At 38.0% G+C, this 13,758-nt stretch overlaps 1 protein-coding gene across 3 annotated transcripts in view; it reads right to left on the reverse strand.

The window, feature by feature from the left end:
• The window catches only part of MED23 (mediator complex subunit 23), a 65,193-nt gene that overhangs the window by 30,658 nt on the left and 20,777 nt on the right, over window positions 1–13,758 (reverse strand). For all 3 annotated transcript variants that reach the window (XM_054995443.1, XM_054995361.1, XM_054995283.1), the window contains exons 11-13: window positions 7,293–7,493; window positions 6,469–6,612; window positions 1,510–1,655 (exon numbers count right to left, since the gene is read on the reverse strand). In XM_054995443.1, the coding sequence (XP_054851418.1) occupies window positions 1,510–1,655; window positions 6,469–6,612; window positions 7,293–7,493 (491 nt within the window). The remainder of the gene's footprint in view (window positions 1–1,509; window positions 1,656–6,468; window positions 6,613–7,292; window positions 7,494–13,758) is intronic.

The following is a 13,758-nucleotide window of genomic DNA, read 5'->3' on the forward strand; positions in this document are numbered from 1 at the left end:
TACAGTCAATTTTCCCCTAGTTTTTCGTTTCTAACCCCCTCCCTTTCCCCCCCTTTTGTTGACTTCCAACAGCTTTCCCACCCCCTGTCCCTTTTCCCTTACTTCTGTTAAATTCCTCTGTCTAAAACAGATATACATTCTCCATTATATTAAGCAGTACATCTTTAACTCCTTTACTTATTATACACCCAAACTATACGTCTTTAGATAAACAATTTATCCCATTTTCCAGTTTTGAATATTTCTATATAAACCTATATATCATAAACCATAAAAATTTCCCACATTTAAATCAAACAATTTGATTTGTTCTCTATATATTACTCATTTCAACTTTTTATGGTAATTCTATATAACTCCTCGCATAATCTTTAACTCTTCTGTACATTCAGTTTGGTGCATATAAATCTTATCAAAGAAAGAAAATATTGTTATTTACTCAATCCTCATGTTTAAACCTTATCATTAATTATTCTCTATCAATGTTCTATCAGTTAACCTATACATATCTATATATATCTATATATATCTCAATCAATTAATCTAACTGCTTATAAGTTCACATTTCTCTTCCTCCCCCGGTAAAGTCACCCCTCTCTTTTATACTTTTATTATACTTCAGTAGTTCTCAAACTGCCACAGTTTTCCTCCCACCTCCCATTTCTTCTCCAGATATTGTTTCAGCTTCTCCCAGTCTGTGTTAAACTGCCCTGAGTCCAGATCTCTCAGTTTTCTTGTCAATTGATGGCACACCCCACTCCCTCACCCCTTATTTTAAACCATCTTCCATAGTAGGATTTTATTTCTTCCACTATAAACTACTTTCAGCTTGGTCTTATGAAAAAACAGCACAGAACTTCTATAAACAAAGCTACTCCCATACATCCTGTCACCTTTAATACTTTGCCTCCCTCCAGTCCTCCACACCAACTGTTCTTTGTTACTTTTTTCCCACTCCTCAGTTTACAATTAAAATTCAGAACAGTGTTAACTGCCTGGTACAGAAGACCCACTTCTTTGCTTCAGTATTTCTTGTATGTATGTAAATGAGCTTCCTCATTTTAAGCAGGACAAGGAAAAAGAACTCTGTGCTAGGACAGCAACAACAACATTCAATTTATATACTGCACTTCAGGACTACTTAACGCCCACTCAGAGCGAATTACAAAGTATGTTATTATTATTCCCACAACAATCACCCTGTGAGATGATGGGGCTGAGAGAGTTCTGGAAGAGCTGTGACTGACCCAAGGTCATCCAGATGGTCTGATAGGAAGGAGCAGGCTCTGAGACTTGGCAATGCATCAACCAGGGCAAAGGTGTAAATGACACAATGATTAGGATACTGTGATACTGTGTTGCACAGCTATATTTTCCCATTGTGGTCAGTTATAGTTTCTCATCCTACTTTTACAGACAGAATAGACAATATATTAAATTCTCCTGCACTTTCTACTATATGTTCCAGGGATTTCACCCTGAAACATGGTTAATAGAAATAGTACTTACTCATGGTGAAGCTTGAGAGAATGAGGGATAGGAATCTGAAGTTTGGAATTGTCGCTGTGAGCTTTTCTGTTCAAATGTATCCAGATACAGGTCATTGCAAAAGCATGTGTTGACTGTGGTTTGTTAATATCAGGCACAGGAATACACTGAGGAAAGAAGAACACGCAGTTGCATTCTATCCTACTGACACACAGGTAAAAATTCCCAGTCAAGTGTTTGGAATTGGAACATTCCGATTAAGCAATGAACCATGTCCTGAGACTTCACATCTTTGCAGGCAACTGTCCTTGGAGATTAGTAAACATGTGCTTGATGGCCCTCACTTCACAGATCTTGCCACTGATTAATTTTTAACTTGATTTTAACAAAAATCAAGTATCAAGAGGCAAATTTACATAAAGAGCAACTAGCTGTGTTAAAACTAGCTGTTACAGAAGTAGCAAAATATATATGCAAATACAGCTGCGCTTTGATACCTGCAGTTGTATGAGGGATATAATTACTCACTGAAATACTGAGTCCCAACAATGTTTTGATATAAAAGCACTGAAGCCAAACCTGAGTTCAAGTATGATTATTTAGAAAAATTCCAGCAATACAAAACGCAGGATCCAGATCAAAAGACAGTCTGTTCAGTGAGTGATACAACTTTACATGGTTATGACCAAGTTTCATTTAAAGGCATGGGGAGACAGAGAACAAAAAGCTCCTTACGTTTTCAGTAAAGATGGCACCCTAAAGCCCAGTGCCTTCTCTCTGAAACTGCTACCTGCTCCATTTCTATTAAGCCTAAGCCTTTTCATCTTTCAAATGTCTTCTCAAACACTACTTCTGAACCACCTGAGCTTTTCCTACCCTAACAACTGATCTGACTTAATCCAACAAGAAGGAAGCTTTGAAAATGGCCACACCAAGATCAACCAACAGAAGGGTGTAAAAACAGATTTGATCATAAATAAACAAAATCCCAAGGAGATCATTTGCACTATTTATAACTTAACATACATTGAGCTGTATTTATGACTAGCTTGATGCTCGTGCTTTGCAACAGTATTTAACTACTTTACATCCAGTTACCGCCCTTCTTCAACTGTTTGCAGTTTCCTTGACCTGATTTTTACCTCAGAACACAGAGTTCCACAGCTGACCAATCAGAGAGAAGGGGATGCAAGCAGGCAGGAGCCTGCCAGCCACACAGGAAAGCCAGGCCCCACAGGGAGATTGGCAACCCGAATGAACTTTTAGGGGAAGACTGGGAGGTGTTTTTTACCTTAGGACACATGCAATGACTCCCAATAGCAACTGCAGATTGTTTAGAATGTTGGGGTGAAGACCAATCAGGCTGCATATACAAATGGCCTTGAAAGGCTGGCCCAATCAGGGAAGAGTGGCTGGGCTGGCAGTGGGCGGGGGCGCAAGCAGGCAGCAGCCTGCCAGCCATACAGGGAAGCTGTATCCCTTTGGGAAAACACATTTTACCCCCTTAGGGGTGAATTTCTTAAAATCTCTTCTTAGTGGGTGTTTACATCATGAAAGGAACGTTCTCCCCAAATTTCATGTTTCTAGGTTCAAGGGTTTGGGCTGGGCATTGATGAGTCAGTCAGGACACTTGTCTTTATTTATATAAATAAATCCATCTATGAGTCTTTCTTTTTTTTTTTTTATATAATTTTTTATTTTCAATATCTAACATACAACTACTACATACATACATACCCTACAGAAAGTAACTACAAAAGACTACAATAACACAAGGGATAGGAAAGAGGAGAGAAAAAAGAGAGGGAGGGGTGGAAAAAAGGGGAAGGTACCCTACAAACACTAAACACTACATTTCTGTTTTCCCTTCATACTGCCATTATTCAAAAGTTAAAGCTTTATATTATATTGATGGAGTGGTTGACCTTACTAAATGCAAATTACAATTTAATTTCAAGTTAAATTTTTCTTCCCCTCCTGGGTCCCGGACGGAGTTCTCTCTGCGCAACTGCAGCCGCAGTGCTCGTTTCCTCCCCCTCCCCCTCAGACTTCTCCTTTTCGTCTTGCTTGGTGCACTGGAATTCTGGGTTCCTGTCCTCAAAATCCCTTAGTTGATCTTCTGATAATATCTTAAAGGCTTGATCTTTATGGGTGAACCAGATTCCTTCCGGAAATAACCATTTGTACTTTATTCCACGTTCTCTCAGAAGAGCTGCGAACTTTTTATACTTAAAACGTCTTTTCCGGACTAGAAATGGGACGTCTTTCAATATCTTAATTTTGTTGCCCAAGAAGTCCAAATCCGCATTGTATGAATTGTATAGGATAGTGTCCCGGATCCTCTTAGCATCTATGAGTCTTTCTGAAGATTGTTTCTGAATTGAGTCAACAGCAAACACTCCCCTCCTTGATACATTTAGCCTTGTTATAATAACTTTTTCCTGTATTTAATTCCTTCTTTATACATATCAAGAAGAATTTTACAATCCATTTTTGTTCTTTACAAACTGACTTGTACTCAGATCACATCTAGGTTGAAGTCCAGAACAGCTTGAATCCCTGGGTTGCATACCTGCATGGAGAGGGCATTATGCGAGATTTTTCCACTTCACAAGCTACAGAGAAAGATGGCAGTCATCCAGCATGCCTGGCAGCATCCTTTCTGTTTTTAAGTTCTATATTTTTAACCACTCCACTGAAAACCAGAATTATGCACCTTTCCCTAATTTATTTATAGGTCTGTTTTTTATTACTGGACAAGTGGGGGGCCCACACCAACTTTCGCCCAACCCACTATTTTCACTTCCCCTTCCCTGAAAGCCCCTGTATCTTTCTTACTGACCATCCAACCTATCTTTATCTGTCCCCCTTTCTTCAGCTTTCCTACAGACCTTCTGCTGACTGGGAAGTGGCCTTCTGCTGGCCCAAAAGTGACCTTCTGCTGACCTGGAAGTGACAATGTGCTGACCTGGATGTGACGTTTTCATGAACCAAATGAACCGGTTCGTGAACTGGGGGCAGGTTCATGAAAGTTCGTGGTTCGTGAAATGCGACGAACCATGAACTGCAGAGTTTGGTTTTTTTCCAGTTCGTCCCCATCTCTACTTGAGAATCTTCCGCATCTCTTCATGTATCTTTATCCAATATCTTTATGCTTCCTTGCATGTCCACTACATGTGACAAAACATTGCATCTGTACATTGACATTTCCAACACTGTCCACTATAGTCCTTACTCATTCTTGCAGTATCTTTGGGTATAATATACCATCTAAAGAACATTTTGTTCCAGTTGTCTCTTAACAACTGGCAATTTGTAAATCTTTGGTCCACAGATCTTCCCACTGATTCATGGATATGGTTTCGCCAAAACTTTTCATCCATTTTAACATACAGGTTTTAACGTTCCATTTCCTTGTAGTACTGCAGTAGAATTTTATACATTTTTCCTAGTAAATGCTTTAAGTCACCGCTTATTGGTAATTCGAATTCTATTTTTTTTCTACCTTGAGAGTTTGTTCTTTGAACTTAGATACCATTTAATCTATTCTTCCCTTGAGCTTGAATTTCTTGCCAAATTTTCACATTACCTTGCTTATCTGTCATATATTCATAGCTAAACCAATCAATTCTATTTCTAGTGGTGACATCACAGTAAGCGTTTATGGGTGACATCAATGGCAAAATTGGTTGGCTCAATCTATTTCTGCACTGAAACCATATTTTAACTAATCCATCTCTTAGTATATGACCACTGTCTTGCTTTTGAATGGATTATAATGATTTCTTAAGCCATAAATAGTTATGAATACCCTCTTAAGCATCAGTTGTCTCCAAGTTAATGTGTCTTCTACTTGGATTTATAATCCAGTTAGTTATCCAAACCAATGCCGCTGCCTGGTGGTACAATTTAATACTTGGTACTGCCAATCCTCCTCATTTTTTTTCATCCTGTAATACTATAAATCTTATTCTTGGTTTCTTCCCTTTCCATATAAAATCATTTATTACTTTCTGCCACATTTAAAATCTTTTGCTCTATGAGAATTGGCATCATTCGAAACAAAAAGTTCAATTTTGGTAATATATTCATTTTAACAGCAGAAATTCTTCCTAGCCGTGAAATATTCAATTTTTCCCATCTTTGCAAGTCTTCAGTAATGCTTGTCCACATTTTTTTGATAATTGTCCTTATATAGGTTCTCATTTCATACCAATACATTTATTCCTAAGTATTTTACAGGCTTTGTAGTAATAGCACAGTCCATTATTTTTCCAATCTCTTCTTGTTCTTCCGTTGGTGCCAAGAGTAGCATTATTATTTTTTCTTTTTATTCAATTTCTATCCAGAATGCTGTCCAAATTTTAATATTTGTTCTATTACATCAGAGAATTGTTTGGATTTGTCACTGATATAACCACACCATCCGCATAGCTTTTCATTTTATATCTCTCTTTCCCCTCCATTATTCCATCGATTCTACTTTCTTGTCTGATTCTCACTGCCAAAATCTCCAAAGCAATAATAAACAGTAATGGTGATACTGGGTGGGCACCCGTCGTATTCCTTTTGTTTTTCAATTTTCTCAGTAAACGATTAACTAGGATTATCACGGACTTTTTAAGGCATGTGTTATGACATTTCCTTCTTTAATCAAACATCTGTTATTTTGTTCTTACTCTTTTTATCCCTAAAATTATCTCCTAACCCTTAGTCATCTTTCTTTTTCTAAGAAACATCTAAGAACCATTTTAAATCTGTTTTTCTCATTGGCTTTCATTCACTTCTTTCATTCCACAACATGCAAAACTTTTGTTCTCTAGTTTTTTCCCTTCCTCAATCTTTTCAATCCTTATCATGAAGAACTGCTTAACTTCTTACAATAAGAGTCTTATATATTTCTTTTAACTATTTGGACATACTTTTAGGTGAAACATACATGGCAAATAATAGTAATCACATTTCACAGAAAAGACTCACTTCCTTTTCAGGATATAGGAGATCGAAGAGCTTCATAACAGGGAGGAAGTCAGCTAATGCATTTTTTTGTATACTGCCAGAGATAAACTGCAATAATACCCACATCAGATGGTCTCTGCCTTTGATTAGGCCTCTTCCTGCCAACTGTAAAAGACACATTAAGTAGTAAGTTCACATTCTAAATAAATAAATAAAACCACTGAACATCCATTCTAATTATCTAAAAATTCTACACTCTCATATCTGATAAATTAAAATTTTTGTTTCCCACAAGATGTCATGGAATATTGACTTTCTGTTGCATCACAGCGTTAGCATTTTCCTGACATATGCACAATAGCCTAAGACATGAAAAAACTGATGACTCTTTATGGGTGGGTCAGCAAATATTAGTAAGTCAAACATCAGAAATTTGGAAGGAGTTTCCTTCCTTTGAGAACTGAAGCCAAAATACATAGATTTAAAATGTCAACTGGAAAGAAAGAGAAGCACCGTCAAATGCTGGCTGTTAAAGTAGGGCAGAGCAAGGCAGCTTCCTGAAAAGAACATTGCATATTTGTAATGTGTCAAAACATATACTGCTGTAAGTAAGGCCACTTGGCAATTTTTTCCAGCATGTGTTGTCCCTCATATTTGTTTCCCTTGCACTCAGTGCTAAGCTTAATTTAAATAACCTTTTATACCCCTTTGCCTTGTGTGCAGCAGTTGGACGTTCTGAACCTCCTCACACTTCTATGTCAAATGGATGGTTGGGAGGGAAGGAATATGGGGGCACTGACTGCGGAGTAAATTCCAAATATTCTTATTAGTGGCAGGTAATCTACCTTTTGATGGAGAGACAGAACCATGTGAGGAAAGCTTGCAAACTGAAAAAGTACAAAGAAGATGAGCTGGCTGGAAAGGTGCTGCCATAGCAACTGGCTAGTTCCCCCATCGTCAAACTTCTCCTCTGTCTCTGAACGCTCCATGGCATATACCACAAGATCCACCAACTGGTCTTCCAGCACAGGACACCGCTGTTTGTGCTGCAAAGCAAAAATCAGATACAGTATTCCAAAGACTAGCAAAGAGTGTCTTAGTCATGTTCATTTCAGTATGGTTTATTTGACAGAAGCTTGGGAAGCATGAAATGAAGTCTAAACATATAGGTTTACAAGGTAAGCTAAGGCATTAAAACTGTCTTATGTTACAGGTCACAGTATATTATTTAATTTCATACACTTCATACACAGGCACAACTATGAGAAATTATCATACATTTAACAACCATTTTACCTAATCTCGGTTATTGATGGAACTAATATATCTACAGAGACTGTATTTTAGAAAGGTACATTTGTACCCCTAATGTTTAAAGCCTAATATACTCATGGACTTTGATTTTAGAAATGATTTTGCAATTAGTGGGATTCAGACTCTGGATGCTTTGGCAGCCTGGGAGCAAAAAGGCATTAAGCGGGAATACTGATTTCCACTTCCATGTTGTTGCTGATCAGTTACACACTTTCCTTAGTTTGTGTGTTTATCAAGTAGGAAAGTGCTGCCTCCCCTTAATTTCAGTCTTTGTCCATCTAGACTATGTAATGTGTGTAATTCCTCTGTACTTTGAAGCAGCTCAAATCTATACAGTTTGAAACTTCATAGGAAGCGGCATAAAACTATGTAATTCATACTCCAGACATTAACTATGGACATTTGAGTCATTTCTGAACATGTTTTTAAAGAAACAGTTGCAGAGTTTTACATGGTGTATCTGTAACATAACACAGCCTTAATAGAAAGAAAAATTATTATTTTCAAAAGACAAACACAGAAAAGGAACTGAGCTGCTCAAAATCTAATCATGAAAATGCTGTTTCCCTTTCTAGAGGCAAAAAATGGGATTCAGTGGGGGGTTTTTAAAGCAAAATTTGCTGTGATACCCAAATATGATTTCAATACATTTTTGTGCCCCTCTTAACAAATGGCAGGGAAACTAAAAAGCCCCTTTGAATTAAAAAAGGAAAAAGAAGACTGCAGAAAGGAGATGTACGTTCTAACCTCAACCAATGTGGGTGCTTTTTGCCATGAAAAAGGGATGATGTTTCCAAATTAACAATACAATGCAAGAATGGCAAAAGTTTGGACAAACTCTAAGAACAGCACTCCCTCTTTCACATGCTCTTTGCCAGCTCAAAACTGCCAAAAGCTATAAATCTATCTGTGCTTCTTGAAGCATGCTTAAAACAGAAGACGTCTAACCAAAAGGAAAAGCATTAGTTGCTTTTGACCCTCTCTGTCAAAAATACAATGCCATTATCACAGATCAACCACATTACAGATTTACGAAGAGCAATATTAACACCACCAGTTGAGAATACTTTTTTTTCCAAATGCAGCTAATTATGAAGCAGAGCAGAATGCAACAGACAACACTACAAACTATTTCATGATCCAGCATGCAAAACTACTGTGTACAGGGCTTGAAATTCACTATAATTTGATAGGCAGAGGGTAACTCTCCAAGTCCCCAACAGTGCTAATCTATATCAGTTTTAAATCAAGTCATATAAAAGGACAAGTCAGTTAATATAAGTATCAAAGAGATGTGATTCCTAACGAAAAAGATTAAGCTTGATCTTAAAATGTTAACGCTTATAGATTATAAAAGGCATTCTTGGTTTCTGGAACTCTAAATCTGATGAGGAAATAGAAACCAAAGAAGGGATATGTAGGTAGGAATAGGCCCAATCCTCAAGTTTTCCCCAGCAAGTTCTGTGGGACAAAGTACAGACACACAAAACTGCCACACCCACATGGCAACTTGTTCATTCTGCAAAAACTGGGAGCAGATACAACTTTGGTCAGAGAGACCCACTAAGATTTCCCCCACCTCACCCTACAATGCTTCTTTCTTATCTGAGGCTGGACTGCCAAGCATCAAGGCTGGGTTCATGTATTATGCTCAATGCAGTGATATCACTCTACTTCCTATAAAATAAGAGAATGCATCCATTCACACTGATGGGGGAAAATAAAATAAAAGGTAGCATTTGGGGTGAAGACTAGATTGGGAGCAACTCCCCCCCACCTCCCAGCAACTGGCAGCCCAATATCCATAAAGTATAATATGCCTTCTGGATCAGAACAGTTTCCCTGTCTTTTCTAACTACAGACATGTGGGTAGGTTTGAAAAAAGATGGGCTATATGACAATCAAATTTCTAAAGTGATTATCAGTCCACTTTTAAGCAGGTTTGCTCAGAATCCTACTCAAGTATATTCAATGGGTCTTAGTCCCAGGAAAGTGCTCTCAGGACTGCACTAAAAATCAACAAAGTGACTGACATAGCAAGTTTCAAAATTATATACACAGAAAGCTGACATCTTCACAAAGTTGTTCGCCTAAGAAGTATCGAATAATGATGGAAGCTATTAGCATGTACTCAAATTAATTTCATTTTCTACAGCACCAATTTGTCAAGAAAAAGCTAGCTACCACATACTTAATTCTATAAATCAATTCTTGTGCAGCCAAAAAGGGCAAGATCAACGAACTGCTACAGCATTCACACAACTGTCTTGCAGTAGGCCTGGTCTGTTTACCTATACTATACCAATCTTGGAAGAATATTGTGTCCTGAACATCTACGAGCACAAGCAGCGATAACAACCTACAAACAACTAAGGTTTATTCACAGAAGTACTACCCATAAAAAAACACCTGCAAAAGGCATCAAGGAGAAACAACTGGACTGGTTTTATATACTGGGGGAAGAGAGGAATACTCCAACTTGTGATAATTCTATCATTTAGTACAGTAATTTTTGCTAGCAACTGAGATAGCTCTGCTGCTTCTATGTTTGGTTGCCTGAACTAATACATCACTATTGTAGGATCCATCATAAAAAGTAACAAGAGAGAAAAAGCAGAGCTAGCCGCTGACAAAGCTATGCCCACAACTACAAATATGCCACAATTCTACAGGAGTGCAGGAAAAAACCAGAAAAAGTGATGGTGGGTGCAGAACTCAGCTTCTTGTTAATTTTAGCTTTCAGTTATAATTTCTACCTGTTAGGTAAGTTTGAGAGCATGTGGGCAATGTCTGCTAAAATCTCAGACCATGGCTGAGTAACATTTTCAGTGGTGAGACATGGCTTTGGCTTGAATCCAGAGCAGCGTTTCCTTGAGGCCAAGAACATCCGCCTGTGGAAAACAACTTTCTTACCTCTCCCTCCCAACTGCAGTGCCAAATAATCTCAGAGGGAGAGGTGAGAAAGTCATGCTTTGTGGGTTGATGTTCTTGAGCTAATGGAAACACTGCTTGGGATCCAAGACATCTATACCTACCTGTGACTAGCAAACCCAGACTATATTATGCAAAATGGAAAAATACATATCCAATTATACAAATTAAATCTGTTCACAGAATCCAGAATTTCTGCTCATGTAATTTGGATTAACCAGCCACATACTTTTAAATCTGTTTAGACCATGAAGTACACACAGCCCTGGCCAGTTCCCTTCTACTACCAGTGGAAATTTAGGGAATGGATTTCTTAGTGATGTGCTCTGTCAGCATTTATGCAGTTAACTGAGTAGGAGTGAGCTTAACAACATATTTAAGTTGCCCCTGGAAAACAGGCAGTACTTCTAGTATGTCCAACACTAAAATATAATTCCATCTTAAACAATCAATAATTTGGTAAAAATACTTTTTTACCAGATTAGAATCTGTAGAAAACACAGAAGCTAAGTAGACTCTGAAACTGAGAGCCAGTTTGGTGTAGTGGTTCAGTGGCAGGACTCTAATCTGGAGAACCAGGTTTGATTCCCCACTCCTTTGCCTGAAGCCAGCTGGGTGACCTTGGGTCAGTCACAGCTTCCTGCTGCTCTCTCAGCCCCACCCACCTCAAAGGATGATTGTTGTGGGGATAATAATAACATACTTTGTAAACTGCTCTGAGTGGGTATTAAGTTGTCCTGAAGGGCGGTATATAAATAGAATATTATTATTATTATTACCAAAGCAACAAACAAGCATGGGGTAGAGCTTGGTGCTATTAACCTTTTCCAACCTGAATCTCTTTCTTTATGAAAGGTACATAAAGTCAATAAAAAATTAAAAAACTCCTTTCTTATTCACACTTTATACAGAATATGCACCTACGCCTGCCTATGTATGCCCTTCAAAGGTTATGGCATTCATTGCATCTACAAAAGACCTATTTGAACATTATACAGCAACAGCCACTTGAAGAGAAAGTGACATTTTTAACAGGAATACTGAAGTTTGACATACAAGCCTCAATCATAAGATCGATAGAACCTCACCTTTTATCGATTCTGGCACAGGTGATGACCAGTAGCAGAATACATGCTTTACATGCAGTGGGCCCCAGTTTATATCCCAGACACCTCCGGTTAATAGTTAACAAGCAGCAACTGTTCAGAAAGATCCTTCTCAGCCCAAGGCATTGGAACGTTGCTGCCAGTCATATTAGGCTGTATGGAGCTGGATGGACCAATGGTCGGACTTGATATAAAGAAATATTGTATGAACATAAGTAAATATGTTCATAGCTCAGCTTTGTATAAACTAAATGTGGCATTAACTACTAGCTGTTTATATTAATTTACCTACAACACTGTTTTTCAGCAGCAATAGATGCTGAACAGTTAATTCTAGACATACATTTTGTTTTGACCTGTATGCAAGTATGCAAATCTCCATCTACTTTGTTTGGGCACCGTTCTGAGGGCACTTCCAGACTCTGACGATTAAGTACTTGTTTGAAATTTGAGCATACAAATTTGCAGAAAAATTACACAAGGGCCAACTGGCATCTTCACCCAAAACAACAGCTCTCATCCCACAAGGAATACCTCAAGCAAGCTACTGATTCCATATATGGAATCCAGTCCTGCCTACTCATAAGAGAGAACATGTGTCTTCCAGCATATGACACTCAAGTCCAAGAACTCCTTAATTTAAATGGATTAAAGCAGGACTGATAAAATTTGTTTGAGGGAGAATGATCCAACATACACTACAGCAACTGATTTAGATGCTGGTGGTAACAGGAAGATAGGATGTACTAAAAACTTTGTGGATGAAACTTTAGCTTGTGCAAATGTACACCACATATTCTGACAACTGGTGAGAATGGGAGGGAACATGGTCAACAATGGCCCACTCTCTGAACTCCCTCTTCAAATGCTTGGAACAAATGAATGGAGGTGTCTTGAAATTTTTATGAAATCACACAGGTCTCCACCAACTTCTTAAACTTCTCTGTTCCTAATGAATTTTAGCCAAATGTACAGCCTAAACAAGAGGACAGAATTATTCTCTTTATTGCAAAACATATGTATCTTAAGGAGCAACATCCAATCTGGATAATGAAGGAATTGGAAAGGAACCTTCTTTCAGTTCAGATAGGATAGGGAGTTAAGGAGGTCAGTACTGAGAGCTGTACACATACTAATATGGGATACTATTAGTCCTGTGAAGAGTATCCTAAAGTGCAATTCTTCTGTGTTGGGAGGGAGGGAAAATGTGGCAAGAAAAACAGAGAAAGAATGCAAGGTAAGAGTTAATGAAGGGGGAAATGTTTCTACTGACAGCATAGGTGAGTACAAAAATAATTTGTCTACTAGGAAAATGTGTCTCTCTAGTCACAATCTCTTTAAAACGAAATCATGTTATACATATCACATTTATAGGCCCCTAAGCAAATGCAAGGTCAAACATAGAAACATCAGGTGATAAGCAGGCATGCCCCAAGGGCAGACTGGTACAATTCTGATCCCCCACCATGCATTGGATTTGACTGTCTACACTGGAATCATATTTTTAAACCTTGTTCCTACTGAATGATTTGTAAACTACAAATGTGACATCCAGTTAGTGCATGGGAGCTATAGCTAGTCATTGCAGTATAAAGCTATGGTTTAAAGTAGCTGGGCATCACAATTCTAAACAGATCAATCTACATTCAAACTAATTTTCATAACCTGAGTATTGATTTAAAGCATCAGTCTTGAATTCCCACCAAGCAATGACACACACACAACCCTCTCATGCTTTTTTACCGACAGATGAACAGAAATTCCACATACTGTTACTGTTATGGCAGCACACCTACAATCTGTAGTCTGTCAGCATTTCCATTTGAAAACCATTAATTTCAAAGTTTTGTTACTTGGCCATAAAAGTTTGCTCTTGGTTGAAACAGTAACCGTGAACAAAGCAAAAGTGGAAATAATGTTGCAGTTATTTGAAATTAATTGATAATATTAATCTACGATA

The sequence above is a fragment of the Eublepharis macularius genome, chromosome 1, assembly GCF_028583425.1.
Source record: "Eublepharis macularius isolate TG4126 chromosome 1, MPM_Emac_v1.0, whole genome shotgun sequence".
In the NCBI taxonomy this organism is placed as follows: domain Eukaryota; kingdom Metazoa; phylum Chordata; class Lepidosauria; order Squamata; family Eublepharidae; genus Eublepharis; species Eublepharis macularius.